This window comes from Pristiophorus japonicus, chromosome 19 (genome assembly GCF_044704955.1).
Source record: "Pristiophorus japonicus isolate sPriJap1 chromosome 19, sPriJap1.hap1, whole genome shotgun sequence".
In the NCBI taxonomy this organism is placed as follows: Eukaryota; Metazoa; Chordata; class Chondrichthyes; family Pristiophoridae; genus Pristiophorus; species Pristiophorus japonicus.
In genome coordinates this window covers 33,724,497-33,743,115 of record NC_091995.1, presented here as the reverse complement: position 1 = coordinate 33,743,115, position 18,619 = coordinate 33,724,497, and the positions used below count along the sequence as shown (strand labels likewise).

Sequence of the window (18,619 nt, the reverse complement as noted above, 5' to 3'; positions counted from 1 at the left end):
CAATATATTTAAGGTGGAGAGAAACAGATTTTTGAACGTTATGGGAGAGAGGGTTATGGGGAGCGGGTGGGGAAGTGGATGTGAGGCCAAGATCAGATCAGCCATGATCTTATTGAATGGCGGAGCAGGCTTGAGGGGCCAAATGGCCGACTCCTGCTCCTAGTTCTTATGTTCTTATTCTAGTCAATCTCCTCTGCACCCTCTGCAAGGCCTTCACATCTTTCCTAAAGTTTGATGCCCAGAATTGGATACAATAGTCCATTGAGGCTTAACCAATGATTTATAAAAGTTTAGCCTAACTCCCTTACTTTAGTATTCTATGCCACTATTTATAAACCCAACAATCCTGTCTGCTTATTTACAGCCTTCATAGCCTGAGGTCAGAGACATCATGGGTTAGATACAGAGTAAAGCTCCCTCTACACCGTCCCATCAAACACTCCCAGGGCAGGTACAGCTCGGGTTAGATACAGAGTAAAGCTCCTTCTACACTGTCCCATCAAACACTCCCAGGGCAAATACAGCACGGGTTAGATACAGAGTAATGTTCCCTCTACGCTGTCCCATCAAACACTCCCAGGGCAGGTACAGCACAGGTTAGATACAGAGTAAAGCCCTCTCTACACTGTCCCATTAAACACTCCCATGGCAGGTACAGCACGGGTTAGATACAGAGTAATGTTCCCTCTACGCTGTCCCATCAAACACTCCCAGGGCAGGTACAGCACGGGTTAGATACAGAGTAAAGCTCTTTCTAAATGCTACGGCGTATTCTGCTTCCATCACATTGATAGCGCATTCCATGTCCTTACAATCTTGTTTAATAACTCCCAACTGCATAATACTCCTGTGAAGCGCCGTGGAACATTTCACTATGTTAAAGGCGCTATATAAATGCAAGTTGTTGTTGTTGTTTTTAACCTCTCCCTTTTGTTCTTTTGATGTTTTGATAACTACTGGAAATAAACACGTTGGGGCCGGAACTGCCCACCTACCCAGTTGTATTTGTTTTTACTGGCGCGGTGGATATGGTGGCCTCTTGAGCGATATTCCGCTCATTGGCTTTTTTTTTCCAGCGGCCCAGAAGTCAGTCATACTGAGGGAGGATGTGCGGCGGTGAGCAGAGGTTCGGTAAGTAGAGGGGCGGAAGTTCGGCGGAGTGTCTGCCACTGCCATTCACCAACGTAGCGCTAGTGACATCATCACAGAGGGAGTGCCAGGCTGCCTGTTGGTGGCCCGGCCGAAGCTGGGGGCATAATTGCCAGCCGACAAAAAGGAAAGATGGCGGCCGCGGCGTTTGGTCCTCTCCTTTAATATCAGCCACACTGCCATTTTGCAAACACTCCAAGCACAGTGCACCTGCAGAAAAACTGCCAGTGGCACTGAACAGCAGCAGCAAGATTTTCTTGACGGAATTTCACAATACGGTGGGGCGCGGCGGGGGGGGGGGGGGCGCGGGGAAGATTGGCGGTGCACGCACTGATGACGCAAATGGACGGATCGGCAGCAGTGGGCAGTAGGAGGGGCGCAGGTCACCGCCGAGATACCACAGGAGCGGAATTCTCAAAAAGACGGCCATTCTATGAAAAATCGGCGGCCATTGCACTCCGCAGTGTGGCCGTCAATTTCCGGCGGTGACAGGCCTTAAGGGAAGTGACAATTTCGGCTCCATTATTTTTGAACCCCTCGGGTTTCCTAAATTTTCGTTGCTCTAATGAAAAGGTCACCAAGGCCCCAGTTTCTTTTGTCTCTCCTCATAATTAAAGCTTCACGTAACTGGTATTTAACATCTGCACCCTCTATGGCCTTCTTCCTAAAGTAGGATACGTGAAACTGGACACAGTATTCTAACTGCATTCTAACCAATTATTTGCGTAAGATTAGCATTACCTCTTTGTTTTTTGTACTGTATTTGAAAGTACAGAGGAGATCTAAAAAAGGAATGTGGGGCAAAGAATATAAAAATAGATTAGTGGCTAACAAAAGGGAACCCAAAGGTCTTTTAGTAAATGTGTAGTCAAAGGAAGGGTGGGGCTGACTGGGGACCAAAAAGGAAACATTCTTCGGCAGAGGGCATGGCTGAGGTACTAAATGAGTACTTCACAACATATCCAAAAACAGATTAACTGGTCATTATCACATTGCTGTTTGTGGGAGCTTGCGGTGCGCAAGTTGGCTGCTGCGTTTCCCACATTACAACAGTGACTACTCTCCAAAAAAGTACTTCATTGTCTGGAAAGCGCTTTGAGACGTGCGGTTGTCATGAAAGGCATTATATAAATGAAAATATTTCTCTACACTGACCCATCAAACACTCCCAGGGCAGGTACAGTACGGGTTAGATACAGAGTAAAATGCCCTCTACACTGTCCCATCAAACACTCACAGGTCAGATACAGCATGGGTTAGATACAGAGTAAAACGCCCTCTGCACTGTCCCATCAAACACTCCCAGGGCAGGTACAGCATGGGTTAGATACAGAGTAAAACGCCCTCTACACTGTTCCATCAAACACTCCCAGGGTAGGTACAGCACGGGTTAGATACAGAGTAAAGCTCCCTCTACACTGTCCCATCAAACACTCCCAGGGCAGGTACAGCACGGGTTAGATACAGAGTAAAGCTCCCTCTACACTGTCCCATCAAACACTCCCAGGGCAGGTACAGCACGAGTTAGATACAGAGTAAAGCTCCCTCTACACTGTCCCATCAAACACTCCCAGGGCAGGTACAGCACGGGTTAGATACAGAGTAAAGCTCCCTCTACACTGTCCCATCAAACACTCCCAGGGCAGGTACAGCACGGGTTAGATACAGAGTAAAACCTCCTCTATTCTGTTCCCGATAATGTGCTTTAACTCAAACTCCAGAAGCACCCAACCATACCATTGTGACATTACTCTTGCCCTCACGAACCATGGTTGTAGCCATTCTCAAAGTGATATTTCGTCCCAATTGGACATTGGAGCCTGGAATTTCCGTTGGTTTTTTCGATGTAATTCGCTCGATATTGGCCTAACCGGCGCAAAAGACCACAGATTTTTAAATGCAAATTGTGCTCAGCGCAAGATCTTTTACGCTGGTTTTAAAAACACAGCACTAAAAGCAGGCCCCGCTTACAAAAATGGCCACACCCCTTGTGGTGAATTAATCACCATTGCGAGTTTCCGCTAATTGCGCTCGTTTGCCGACCATCGAGGGGCTCCATTAAAGATGTCATAGCAGCGCATTTGGAAAGAGGTGACATGATAGGTCCAAGTCAGCATGGATTTGTGAAAGGGAAATCATGCTTGACAAATCTGGAATTTTTTGAGGATGTTTCCAGTAGAGTGGACAAGGGAGAACCAGTTGATGTGGTATATTTGGACTTTCAGAAGGCTTTCGACAAGGTCCCACACAAGAGATTAATGTGCAAAGTTAAAGCACATGGGATTGGGGGTAGTGTGCTGACATGGATTGAGAACTGGTTGTCAGACAGGAAGCAAAGAGTAGGAGTAAATGGGTACTTTTCAGAATGGCAGGCAGTGACTAGTGGGGTACCGCAAGGTTCTGTGCTGGGGACCCAGCTGTTTACATTGTACATTAATGATTTAGACGAGGGGATTAAATGTAGTATCTCCAAATTTGCGGATGACACTAAGTTGGGTGGCAGTGTGATCTGCGAGGAGGATGCTATGAGGCTGCAGACTTGGATAGGTTAGGTGAGTGGGCAAATGCATGGCAGATGAAGTATAATTTGGATAAATGTGAGGTTATCCACTTTGGTGGTAAAAACAGAGAGACAGACTATTATCTGAATGGTGACAGATTAGGAAAAGGGAAGGTGCAACGAGACCTGGGTGTCATGGTACATCAGTCATTAAAGGTTGGCATGCAGGTACAGCAGGCGGTTAAGAAAGCAAATGGCATGTTGGCCTTCATAGCGAGGGGATTTGAGTACAGGTGCAGGGAGGTGTTGCTACAGTTGTACAGGGCCTTGGTGAGGCCACACCTGGAGTATTGTGTACAATTTTGGTCTCCTAATTTGAGGAAGGACATTCTTGCTATTGAGGGAGTGCAGCGAAGATTCACCAGACTGATTCCCAGGATGGCGGGACTGACCTATCAAGAAAGACTGGATCAACTGGGCTTGTATTCACTGGAGTTCAGAAGAATGAGAGGGGACCTCATAGAAACATTTAAAATTCTGATGGGTTCAGACAGGTTAGATGCAGGAAGAATGTTCCCAATGTTGGGGAAGTCCAGAACCAGGGGTCACAGTCTAAGGATAAGGGGTAAGCCATTTAGGACCGAGATGAGGAGAAACTTCTTCACCCAGAGAGTGGTGAACCTGTGGAATTCTCTACCACAGAAAGTTGTTGAGGCCAATTCACTAAATATATTCAAAAGGAAGTTAGATGAAGTCCTTACTACTAGGGGGATCAAGGGGTATGGCGAGAAAGCAGGAATGGGATACTGAAGTTGCATGTTCAGCCATGAACTCATTGAATGGAGGTGCAGGCTAGAAGGGCCGAATGGCCTACTCCTGCACCTATTTTCTATGTTTCTATGTTTCAATATTTTCACTGTATTAATCAAACTGCACCAAGTTACCACTCTTAAATATATCAAGGAATATATTTTAAAGCAATTAAAACAATAAATCACTTTGTAAAACGCTGCCCGATTGCGCTGGTTCATGGTAGATTTTGCGTTCAGCCATATGCAAATAAGTGAGAGCGGAAACTGGGGGGGGGGAATCACTTTTCTCAAAACGGGCAGAATTTTGGGCGTCATTTGCGCCGCAATCACCGAGAGCGCCCAGAGCGGAAACTCTACCCAACGGTCAAGATTGGCCCGACCTATTTTAGTTGGAATGCCTGCAGCTGTCAAAAAGAGGAACTTTTTATCCCATGAGTCTGGCCTTGATTGGAATCCAGATCTGACAAGTGAAGTTTACACGTTCCAACCAGTGCATTCCTGGTGCCAATTTCATATCTCCCCCTTGCCCCAGCCGAGATGCATATTTCATGACATGTTGAAACTGAGTTTTATTGTTTGATGTAAACGGCAATGCTTACTAATTTTTCAAGTCCCTCACAAGCCTTTTGCAGCATTTTCCCAATCGTAAGTTTACTTATTCCAGGATGACTCATTTTTAGAAGAGGATTGAAACAATCTCAAGGTAGTCGAGGAATGGTGTAATGTATGCACCCGTGAGTACGCTCACAGGTTTGTAGAGCTGTTGAGTTGGGAGTGGCTTCGCCAGTCATGTGACATTCACAAAACTCAATAAAACCCCAGTCATTTGGGTTCGGGGGATCCAAGACAAGGGAAGTGGATGAACTGGTAATGTGTAGTGTGATTGTTAAACGTTTGTTAATAAACCAACTAGCTCTTAATAGCAATGTGTTGCTATGAATTCTTAAGCAAAGAACCCATGAAACAAATACATTACAGCTGGGGATGGGGAGGGGCAGAATAGTGAGGAATTGGCTCTACCTCATGACAGGGAGGGTGGCAGAATTTAGAGAAAGTGCCCTAAACACTTCACTTAAAATTTGTTGCTAACGTCGCTATTGCAGAAAACAAAAGAAGCCATGAGCGTACGTGTAAGGACGAGATTAGCGAGACACCAATTAACACTGGTCACACAAGGGGAGCCTATAAAGAGGTACGGTACATCACAGTCCAAGCTTACACAAAAGTACACAATTGACAGGGCGAATATCAACTCTTGAAGCAATAATGATGAACTTTGAAGAAAAAGTCGACAAAAGACAGGTAAGTGACTTAACATAGAATCTTACAGCACAGAAGGAGGCCATTTGGCCCATCATACCTCTGCTGGCTCTTTAAAAGAGCTATCCAGTTATTCCCGCTCTTCCGCTCTTCCCCCATAACTTTTTCCTTTTCAAGTATTTATCAAATTGTCATTTGAAAGTTACCATTGAACCTGCTTCAGATCATAACAACTCGCTGCTTAAAATCTTTTCTCTTCATCTTCTCTCTGGTTCTTTTGCTAATTATCTTAAATCCGTGTCCCCTGGTTACCGACCCGCCAGCCACTTGAAACAGTTTCTCCTTATCTACTCCACTAAAACCCTTCATAATTTTGAACAACTCTATTAAAGTTCCCCTTCATCATCCCTGCTCCAAGGAGAACAATCCCAGCATCTCCAGTCTATCCACATAACTGAAGCCCCTCATTCCTGGTACGATTCTCGTAAACCTCCTCTGCATCCTCTCCAAGCCCTTGACATATTTCCAAAACTGTGGTGCCCACAAGTGGACACATTACTAAAAGCAGGCATAAACGACGTTTTATAAAGGTGCAACATAACTTCCTGGCTTTTGTACTCCATGCCTCTATTTATAAAGCCCGTATGCTTTTTTTTAAACAGCTTTATCAACACGTCCAGCCGCCTTCAAAGAATTTGTGCATGATCAATGCATCCAACCTGCCAATCGAGGGAGAAATTGATTTAATTGATCATAGAAAAGCCTCACCTCAAACTGGTGTGTTGTTCAAGATGTCGGACCGCAAATGGTGGGGAGTAATGGTGTTTAAACCTTTCATTAAATACACATCAATTGCACCAAAGAGGTTAAAGAGCAATTCTTGCCTCAGGAGGGAGTTTTTCTGGGGGGCAAGAACAGCCTGTCATTAGAAACTCTTTGTCTACAGGGTCCGGCATCTTTGATATTTCTTCCACCGCACCGGGAAAGTGTGGACTTTCCTTCCCTTCCCTTCGATTCCTGCCCAAAGTACTGAGTAATGATAAGGGTACTGGGTGTCACTCTCTGTGACCTCACCTAAGGGGGCCATACTTCATGTGCCAGCCTGGATGGTGAGGGGGAGTGCCACAGGATTGGGAGGAACGTCGGTTTTATACCCTGACCGATATTGACTTCAATGGAGAGTGAAATTGGGGCGGGGTGAGGGGGTAAAACCAGCATTGCTCACAATCGTGTCAGTTTCCAATGGGGGGGTTAGGTTAAAATGACCTGCTAAATGGTCATCAGACTATGCAACCATGAGAGCATAAAAAGAAAGATTTGCATTTATATAGCGCTTTTCACGACCACCGGACGCCTCAAAGCGCTTTACAGCCAATGAAGTACTTTTGGAGTGTAGTCACTGTTGTAATGTAAGTACCAAGTCTAACTTTGTCTTCACCCCATCTCTAAACATGCATTTTCCAGTAGGGCCCAATGATTAACGTTGAGGTGCGGAACATCGCTAGTGCAGGGTAATGTGTCTCTACTTATCTGTAGAATAACTCCATGAGGCCTAGTGTTGTGCTTGAACTGCTGTGATCTTCAGTTCTTTATTGTCTCCCACAGTGAGGCAGCAATGTGGTGCCCAGCCTTTTATACAGCCGCTGCCTGGGCCTGATTGCTGGCGTCGTTCTGTGTATCGGCTGACAGCAGAGACCTCAGCTAACCGGTCACGTTGGCTGCCCATTGAAGTCGATGGAATGTGAAATCGGGCGGGGCGGAGACCGGGCGGCCAGTCCGATCCCGTCAGTTTCCTGCCTGGTGGGTTATATTAAAATTACCCTGAAAAGTGTCAGCCAGGAAGCCAAGTGTCTTCACAAAATAGATTTAATTGATCAACTTCTACTCTTTTCCCTGTCTTCAGCAATGGAAGGATAATCTTGAAGTTTTGACTAAATGTCTGTATTCTTCCTCAGCTGGAAGAATTTATACAGCACTGATCAGACAGGAGTCTGACTCAGTGGGTCCGTACTCAATGTACAAGAAACCCTTTATTTTTATATACGCAAATACATACAGGTGGATACATAATTATATATTCGACATTGACTAACAGCTCAGATAGAAGCAGACAGCTCGATGAATTGCAATAGATAGCTAAAGGGTGAAATAGATAGATACATACATACATACCTACATAGACACATAGATCGATACATAGAGACAGAGAGATAGATAGACAGATAGATTGACAGATAGATAGATACATGGAAAGAGAGAGATGTATAGATGGAAAGATAGAAATAAATGGATAGATAGATGGCTATATGGAGAGCGAGATGGATAGAGATAGATGGATAGAGATAAATAGATAGATAGATGATAGAGGGATAGAGTGAGATGGAGAGAGATAGATGTATACAGCCCTAGAGAGATAGATGATAGATGGAGAGAGAGAGAGAGTAATAAATGGAACGATAGAGATACGTGGATAGATAGATACAAAGATATATAGAAAGAGAGCTGGAGAGAGAGCGATAGATGGATAGAGAGATATAGATGTATAGAGATAGATGAAAGATGGATGAATAGATAACTGGATAGAAGAATAGATAGACAATAGATAGACTAATGCTGTGCAGGAATACACACAGTAGAAGTCAGTTTACCTTTGGACAATGGTGTGAAGCAGGTGATATTAAAATTAAAATTAGAGTCTGGTTTGAGTGCCAGTGAGCAGAGCAGTGCTGACTGTAAGACCAGCTGGTACGGTAAACCCCCCATCCCCTCGAGGTGGCACCTTCCGCAGCCCCTTTGCTCATTGGCTCAGGAGCAGCTTTAAACCAAGAGGCTGGGGAATGGTCTTAAAATTAGCTGAAGTAGCGTCGGTTTTAAAGTCAAGGTCTGAGGAGGAGCGAGGTGTAAATGGACAAGTTTTATCTACTTACAAAAACACAATTCCGACATCCCCTTTAAATCATAGCCTCGGAATTGATACAATAAAGTAGTTTGTCCATTGTGACCTCGTCCAATGGCAGGCCAGCTGACTATGTATGTAAGATAATTTGTTGGGTAAGGGCTACGGAACCAAGGCTCATAGATGGAGTTAAGAAACAGATCAGCCATGATCTCATTGAATGGCGGAACAGGCTCAAGGGGCTGATTGGCCTCCTACTGTTCCTATGTTCCGATGATAGAGGCCAAGATACAGTAAAGGCGCGAAACATATGCGAATCACTCCCGCTTGCCACACACAACATACGCAGGAATATTCAATGGAGCCATTAAATGTGGCGGTAACTCTTGTGGCTAATTGTCACGAATGGTAAGTTGTTCATTTCCAACTTGCGCCCAGAACCTACCCCACCAAGCTGGCGGCTCTGGTGTTTATTCATGGTTTTCTGAACCTGTCCCCGATTCAGTGGTCACCCCTCCCTGACCACATCCCCCACCCTGTCTCTCCGCTCCGCGCCCCAATCTCCCCATCCCTCCCGGCATTCCTGCGTACACTCCAGCTGAAAACACACCAACCACACTTCCAAAATGGCCGTGCTCCACCTGATCCGGTCCCCCCCCCGCACCCAGCCATCCCCCATCCACCTCCTTGAGCTCAGCGCGCTCGGTCTCCTCCTGAAAGCATGAGGGTACGGGAAACTCCACAGTCTGAGTGGGAATATTTAAACTCCGCCTAAATAAATGTCATTCGTGCGCACTAACTGGTAGCGCCCCACTCCTGCCGGTAGTGCCCCAGCCACTGTGTCGGTGTTGACAATGTCATCACCATGTCCAGCGACCCGTTTTCACCCCAGAGCGAAAATGTGGTAGCCCCATGAGGCTGCCGCGGGTGATGTCTGCCCCAGCTTGGCGGGTGGCAAACCGGGCTTCAGTCCGCACGCGGGGTGAAAACTAAAGGGGAGGTGCGGCGCTAACATTTAATAAAATGGCCGACTTAACGATCGCGGCCTTGCCCTCTTGAAATCACGGGGTCCGTGCAGCCATGTTGCAGGCCGGCACTCCGCTTCTGTGCCGGGCTGCTGCCACGGCACCTTGCTCCCCAGTGGTGTGGTGGTGGCCCCTTCTCCCCAATGCAGAGTCCGCAGCGTGCACTCCCCTTAAATGGAAAGGGGGTGGGGTGGGCCGTGCTCCCGCCAGCACAACGCGGCACTCCACATAGCACTGGAAAATTCCCGCAGTTAGTGTCCCAATCCCGCCCCCGAAAGGAAGTGGAGAGCGCGACGCTGCTCTCCACTTCCACTTGGGGGCAGAAACCCCAATTTAGTTGCCGGGGCGGGACTTCCACATCTGGCGCAGGAAGTCCTCCCTCGCAGCTGGTACCAAACGGGGCGGTTCTGAATTTCGCCCCCCTAGAATCTGTTGGCCCTATTCACATCCACTGACTCCCTGAGAGGTTCTGTTTCACACATTCACCACAATGTGGTCAAAGTAATTGAAATGTATACCTTCTCTTCCGATTTCCACGTTTAAAGAATTTGTGGTTGAAGAAAGACCTGTATTTATCATCATCATCATATGCGGTTCCTCGAACGAGGATGACTTGCTTCCACACCAAAAGGGATGAGTTCACTGATGATTCAATGGAGGACCCGATATTCCAGTCCTGAACTCCAGGGTTGGAAGATGCCTGTGCGTGGCTTTTTTAACGTGTGGTGACCGTTGCACATCAGCCACCACACGGGCTTGACAGAGCTCGGCCTTTATCCAGTGGCAAGGGTAAACCAGGACCACTGGAGACCTGCTCTGCTACACGGACCTAGTGCGCGCACATATCGCAGTGTGGGCTGGCTCATGCTGACCCTGGGCCCTCCCTCTTCTGGGCCCTGCACCCTCATTTGCCGTACCTCCGCCACGATCTCTCACCGCTCCTCCGCCACGATCTCAGAACGCTCCCAAGTGCTTCACAGCCAAGGAATGCCTCGGTTTAACAGCAGCTCTACAGTGCAGCGCTCCCCTCAACACTGCATTTTGTGCTCAAGTCTCTGGAGTGGGACTTGAACCCACCACCTTCTGACCCAGAGGTGAGAGTGCTACCCACTGAGCCATGGCCAAACAACTTATTCCGACTCCTTCCAACCTTCCAACCAGGAGTCCTCCGATTTTGGTATCTCCTCCTAATCTCCCTTTTAAGAAGGCCTTGCCCACATAGTGCCACCGGCCGCCTTTAGAAAGCCTCACCCTTTTAGAGAATATTGTCACGAATGTCGCCACAGAATAAAAAGCTGCCCCCTCACTCCTCAGTAAGAGACATCACACGCATTGGAGTGTGTTGTCATGGGAGGGGGGTTAATTTACACCAAACATTTTTTTTCTAAATGAACGAGGACTAAATTATGGGAATAATTTTAACCTAACCCTCCCATAGGGAAATTGGCGAGATCAGGTGCAACGCTGGTTTTACATCCCTCCCCGATTTTACTCTCCATTGAAGTCAGTGAAGGGCAATATCAAGCGGGGATGCAAAACTGACCTTCCACTTGAACCCATGAGATTCGCACACAGCGAGTTAGGTTAAAATGGCCCCCAAGAAATTCCATTTGTGGCGAGGACGTGTGCTTAGTAAAGCAATTACATTTTATAACATGTAGCTCCTCACTCGTGACAATTCTTATTCAGACCCACCGATTAGCTCTGAAAGAGGAGCAGCAGTGCGACAAAATTTGTCAGCAGTACAGTTGTTCCAAATGCCGATTTGCTTATTAAACGTAAAAGAAAAATGTACTTTGGATAATAAAAAAAGTAAAGAAAAAACTTGCATTTATATAGCAACTTGCATTTATATAGCAACTTTCATGACTTACGGATATCCCAAAATGCTTTACAGCCAATGAAGCATTTTTTGAACTGTAATGTGGGAAACACACGCACAGCAATGTGATAATGACCAAATGATCTGTTTTTAGTGATGTTGGTTGAGGGCTAAATATTGGAGCACTCCCCTGCTCTTCTTTGAAATAGTGCTGTGGGAACTTTTGCATCCGCCTAAGAGAGCAGAGAAGGCCTCGGTTTCACTTGTCATCTGAAAGAAAGACGACACTTCCTGACAGCGCAGCACTCCCTCAGTACGGGCACTGGGAGCGTTAGTCTAAATTTTTGTGCTTAAGTCTCTGGAGTGGGATATGAACCCAAAGCGTGCTACCTACTGAGCCACAACTGGTAGATAAACTCCGACAGGCAGCTACCAACCCCTGGTTGTGACAATTTCCGACACATCCCCACAAAGTGGAGGCTCAATTGCCTTCTCACCTCTTCTACTGAAGTTGCTCAATCCCCTCTTCCCAGCGTTGGGCTCCCTACGCTACCACATCCCTCTCGTACAGCATTGGCTCATCACTCCTGTACCCTAACTCCCCCATTGAACCCCATCCCTCCTGAACCCTAACTCACCCATCCAACCCCATCCCTCCTGTACCCTAACTCACCCATCGAACCCCATCCCTCCTGTACCCTAACTCACCCATCAAACCCCACCCCCCTGTACCCTAACTCACCCATCAAACCCCATCCCCCCTGTACCCTAACTCACCCATCAAACCCCATCCCTCCTGTAACCTAACTGACCCATCAAACCCCATCCCTCCTGAACCCTAACTCACCCATCCAACCCCATCCCTCCTGTACCCTAACTCACCCATCGAACCCCATCCCTCCTGTATCCTAACTCACCCATCGAACCCCATCCCTCCTGTACCCTAACTCACCCATCAAACCCCATCCATCCTGTACCCTAACTGACCCATCAAACCCCACCCTCCTGAACCCTAATTCACCAATCCAACCCCATCCCTCCTGTACCCTAACTCACCCATCGAACCCCATCCCTCCTGTACCCTAACTCACCCATCAAACCCCATCCCCCCTGTACCCTAACTCACCCATCAAACCCCATCCATCCTGTACCCTAACTCACCCATCAAACCCCATCCATCCTGTACCCTAACTCACCCATCAAACCCCACCCCCCTGTACCCTAACTCACCCATCAAACCCCATCCATCCTGTACCCTAACTCACCCATCAAACCCCATCCCTCCTGTACCCTAACTCACCCATCAAACCCCATCCCTCCTATACCCTAACTCACCCATCAAACCCCATCCCTCCTGTACCCTAACTCACCCATCAAACCCCATCCATCCTGCACCCTAACTCAACCATCAATCCCAATCCCTCCTGTACCCTAACTCACCCATCAAACCCCATCCCTCCTGTACCCTAACTCACTCATCAAACCCCATCCCTCCTGTACCCTAACTCACCCATCGAACTCCATCCCTCCTGTACCCTAACTCACCCATCAAACCTCATCCCTCCTGTACCCTAACTCACCCATCGAACCCCATCCCTCCTGTACCCTAACTCACCCATAAAACCCCATCCCTCCTGTACCCTAACTCACCCATCGAACCCTATTCCTCCTGTATCATAACTCACCCATCGAACCCCATCCCTCCTATAATCGAACTCACCCATCAAACCCCATCCCTCCTGTACCCTAACTCACCCATCAAACCCCATCACTCCTGTACCCTAACTCACCTATCAAACCCCATCCCTCCTGTACCCTAACTCACCCATCAAACCCCATCCCTCCTGTACCCTAACTCACCCATCAAACCCCATCCCTCCTGTACCCTAACTCACCCATCGAACCCCATCCCTCCTGTACCCAAACTCACCCATCAACCCCCATCCATCCTGTACCCTAGCTCACCCATTGAACCCCATCCCTCCTGCACCCTAACTCCCCCATCAAACCCCATCCCTCCTGTACCCTAACTCACCCATCAAACCCCATCCCTCCTGTAACCTAACTCATCCATCAAACCCCATCCCTCCTGTACCCAAACTCCTCCATCAAACCCCATCCCTCCTATACCCTAACTCACCTATCAAACCCCATCCCTCCTGTACCCTAACTCACCCATCAAACCCCATCCCTCCTGTATCCTAACTCACCCATCAAACCCCATCCCTCCTGTACCCTAACTCACCCTTCAAACCCTATCCCTCCTGTACCCTAACTCATCCATCAAATTCCATCCCTCCTGTACCCTAACTCACCCATCAAACCTCATCCCTCCTGTACCCTAACTCACCCATCAAACCCCATCCCTCCTGTACTCTAACTCACCCATCAAACCCCATCCCTCCTGCACCCTAACTCCCTCATCAAACCCCATCCCTCCTGTACCCTAACTCACCCATCAAATCCCATCCCTCCTGTACCCTAACTCACACATCAAACCCCATCCCTCCTGTACCCTAACTCACCCATCAAACCCCATCCCAACTGTATCTAACTCACCCATCAAACACCATCCCTCCTGTACCCTAACTCACCCATCAAACTTCGTCCCACCTGTACCCTATCTCTCCCTTGGAACATAAGAAATAGGAGCAGGAGTAAGCCATTTAGCCCCTCGAGCCTGCTCTGCCATTTAATCAGATCATGGTTGATCTGATCATGGAATCAGCTTCACTTCCCTGCCCGCTCCCCATAACCCTTTATTCCCTTAACGTTCAAAAATCTGTCTATCTCCGCCTCAAATATATTCAATGACCCAGCCTCCACAGCTGTTTGGGGCAGAGAATTCCACAGATTTACAACCCTCTGAGAGATGAAATTCCTTCTCAACTCAGTTTTATTCTGAGACCATGTCCCCTAGTTTTAGTTCTCCCTATGATTGGAAATATCCTCTCTGCATCCATCTTGTCGAGACCCCTCCTTATCTTATATGTTTCGATAAGATCACCTCTCACTGTTCCGAACTGCAATGAGTAGAGGCCCAACCTACTCAACCTTTCTTCATAAGTCAACCCCCTCATCTCCGGAATCAACCTAGTGGACCTTCTCTGAACAGCCTCCAATGCAAGTATATCCTTCCTTAAGCTCGGCCCTCCTATACCATAACTCTCCCATCGAACCTCAGCCCTCCTGTACCCTAACTCTCCCTTTGAAGCTGTACCCTAACTCCTCTTCTCTAAATCCCCCATCAATGTTCTCCCTCTTCTACCTTTTACTCCCCTATTTCAGTATCTATCTACATTTTGAACACCGCCAATGATTTTTACTCTGCCTGTCACTCTTTTAAGCAAAGAAATTCTTGACAATACATCTGCTAGAAATTTACTTTGTAAAGCATGATTTTTATGTCCTCTGGTCTTGATTTTGAACCAACTACACCTTGTGGTTGTGAGTTCCACATTCAAAGTATTGTCTGGCTAAAGAAGTTTCTCCTGAATTCCTTATTGGATTTATCAGTGATTATTCCATATATTTATGGCCACTAGTTTTGGACGAGTAGGAACGTTTTCTCTACGTCTACCCTGATCATAATTTTAAAGGCCTCTGTCAGGTCTGCCCTCAGCCTCCTGTTTTCTAGAGAAAGAGCCCTAGCCTGTTCAATCTTTCGTGATAGGTATAACCTCTCAGTTCTGGTATCATCTTTGTTAATCTTTTTTGCACCTTCTCCGGTGCCTCTATATCCTATTTATATTATGGAGACCAGATCTGTTTTTATCTGGGTTTTTTTAAATTGCTTTGCTGTGTAGTTTAGACATTGAAAGTGATGAGTCAACCATTGCTATCAAGTCCCACTGCGTTAATTCAATTCCGCTCACTTCAGATTATGACGCACCCTTTTAAAAATCAATTGCTTCAAAGTTAGCAATGTTAAATTTTATCTGCCATTTCTCTGCCCGATTACACAACCAATCGAAGTCCTTCAGCTAATCTTAACTCCATTTTCTGGCTATGCAAGACAAGCGACCTTCAATCAGGTTCCACAGAAGAGACTGGTAGCTAATATTAAAGCTCATTGAATTGAAGGCAAATTATTGACCTGGTAAGGAGATTGGTTAGGCGGAAGAAGACAGAGAGTAAAGATAATGGGTATGTTCTCGAATTGGAAGGAAGTGACTAATGATGTCCCACAAGGACCTGTGCTGGGGCCTCAGCTATTCACTATATTTATTAATGACTCAGATAACACAATAGAGAGTCATATATCCAAGTTTGCCGATGACACAAAGATTGGTGGTATAGCAAGTAGTGTAGCTGGAAGCATAAAATTACAAAGTGACATTGATAGATTAAGGGAGTGAGCAAAACTGTGTCAGATGAATTTCAACACAGGCAAGTGTGAGGTCATCCATTTTGGACGAATAAAGGATAGACTTGAGTTGTATTTAAATGGTGAAGAGCTAGGCACAGTGGAGATCCAAAGAGATTTAGGTGTCCATGTACACGTATCACTAAAATGTAGTAGTCAGGTGCAAAAAAATGAGCTAGAAGGCTAGAATATAAAGGAGATTAAGTTTTGCTACAGCTATACAAAGCCCTACTTAGACCACATCTGGAGTACCGTGTACAGTTTTGGGCACCGCACCTTAGACAGGATATATTGGCCTCAGAAGAAATGAAGAGCAAATTCACCAGAATGTTATCAGTGCTCCATGGGTTAGATTATAAAGAGAAATTACATAGACTCGACTTGTATTCTCTGGAATATAGAAGGTGAAGAGGTGATTTGATTGAGATTTTTAGGATTTTGAAAGAAATTGATAGGATAGAGAGAAACTATTTCTGCTGGTGGGAGAGTCTAGGACTAGGGGACCATAAACTTAAAATCAGAGCCAGGCAATTCAGGAGAGAAGTTAGGAAACACTTCTTCATGCAAAGGGTGGTAGAAGTGTGGAACTTTCTCCCACAAAAATCAATAGGTGCTAGCTCAATTCATAATTTTAAATCCGAGAGCGATAAATTTTTGCTAACCAAGGGTATAAACGGATATGGAGCCAAGGCAGGTAGATGGGGTTAAGATACAGATCAGCCATGATCTCATTGAATGGCAGAACAGGCTCAAGGCGCTGAATGACTACTCCTGTTCCGATCTTCCGATAAAGAATAATTGATATCCAGGAGTTTATATATAGAATAATGGATACCTGGGAGTGAGTTACAGGCTGGAATTTAATCGTGAGGTTCAGCTGGTTTATACATAAAATAATGGATACCTGGGAGTGAGTTACAGGCTGGAATCTAATTGAAGGGTTCAGGTGGTTTATATATAGAATAATGGATACCCGGGAGTGAGTTACAGACTGGAATCTAATCGAGGGGTTCAGGTGGTTTATATATAGAATAATGGGTACCTGGGAGTGAGTTACAGACTGGAATCTAATTGAAGGGTTCGGGTGGTTTATATATAGAATAATGGATAGCCGGGAGTGAGTTACAGACTGGAATCTAATCGAGGAGTTCAGGTGGTTTATATATAGAATAATGGATACCTGGGAGTGAGTTACAGACTGGAATCTAATCGAGGAGTTCAGGTGGTTTATATATAGAATAATGGATACCTGGGAGTGAGTTACAGACTGGAATCTAATCGAGGGATTGAGATGGTTTATATATAGAATAATGGATACCTGGGAGTGAGTTGCAGGCTGGAATCTAATCGAGGGGATCAGGTGGTTTATATATAGAATAATGGATACCTGGGAGTACGTTACAGACTGGAATCTAATCGAGGGGTTCAGGTGGTTTATATATAGAATAATGGACTCCTGGGAGTGAGTTACAGGCTGGAATCTAATTGAGGGGTTCACATGGTTTATATATAGAATAATGGATACCCAGGAATGAGTTACAGGCCGGAATCTAATCGAGGGGTTCAGGTGGTTTATATATAGAATAATGGATACCCGGGAATGAGTTACAGGTCGGAATCTAATCGAGGGGTTCAGATGGTTTACATATAGAATTGAAGTGAGTTACAGGCTGGAAAGACCACGACTGCAAGACAGAGAGAGTAAAAGGTTAGGTTTTTGCTTTATTAAAGGTCATTCTGTCACCACACCCCCATACAACACAACAATAGAAGCATCAGATAGCATCCCTGGTGTCACGGCAACCAGGAATATATGTTAAACTATGTACAGTACATATCGTTATGTTATTTACAATACAAACAACATTCTCTTAATTACACGTGTGGGGAGAAAAAATTCAACATATATACACATTTATATACGTATAAATATTTTGATTTTATGGGGTTAGGAGGGGGTATTAATTACAAAGTCGGCATTTAAAATGGATAAATCGAGGACCTGAAAAAATCAACGCTTTTGTTTTCTCCTTGTTAAATATATACACAGAACAACATAAACCGGTACAATCACTTCCTCCAACATTATTCTGGCAGTGGTTACTATAGCAACAGAGATTATAGTTACATGATACAAACGTCAAATCATATTGAGCCATGCCTGTGTATTTTTTTTTTGAATTTTAAAACGTTATTTATATATGTATGGCTATCGATTGTCGACTCAGAACTGCGTCGTTACTGAAGTTATTTCCTTTCCGTTTGGGAATTTTGTGTTTTGTCTATGGCTATCGGAATGGCCCATAAGTCAACGGGAGAAAGCGGCTATGATTCCGGGCTGCTCTTCCGCCTCGGCGCCTCATTTCTGAAGGCTATGGATCGAAAGACGGGCGAGTGTGAATTGGTCGCGTTAAGAAAATATAAACCACCGCCCCTGCGCCCACCCCACCATCTTACCCCGCCACATTAACGGCAAACAAATTAGAAATAAGCAGAGGTGTATCTGTGTGTGTGGGGGTGGGGAGGGGTTGAGGGGTGGGGAGGGGAGGTGGGAAGGGCGGGGTGGGTGTGGGAGTTGTTTACGGGAGGCAAGCTGGTGGATCTTAATTGGAGCCTAGAATCCTGGCCCTCACCCCCCACCCCACCCACCCCATCAAGTGCCTTTGACACCCTGAGAGGCACCATCAACGCCATATATTTGAAATTATTTTTCTCTCAGTGCAAAGGGGAGAATGTTGGAGGGGTGGGTGGAGTGAATTTGGACACGGATGAGTCACCCACTGTACGCC

General features: G+C 46.1%; 1 protein-coding gene across 2 annotated transcripts in view; it reads right to left on the bottom strand.

The window, feature by feature from the left end:
• Window positions 1-18,619, bottom strand: part of LOC139229825 (ras/Rap GTPase-activating protein SynGAP-like) — a 389,857-nt gene that overhangs the window by 73,695 nt on the left and 297,543 nt on the right. Inside the window, exon 15 of one of the 2 annotated variants that reach the window (XM_070861416.1) lies at window positions 17,567-18,202. The exons of the other annotated variant lie outside the window; for it this stretch is intronic. Coding sequence (XP_070717517.1) covers window positions 18,119-18,202 — 84 coding nt within the window. The 3' untranslated portion in view covers window positions 17,567-18,118. Of the gene's footprint in view, window positions 1-17,566; window positions 18,203-18,619 lie in introns of those variants that run through there. 2 annotated transcript variants of the gene reach the window in all.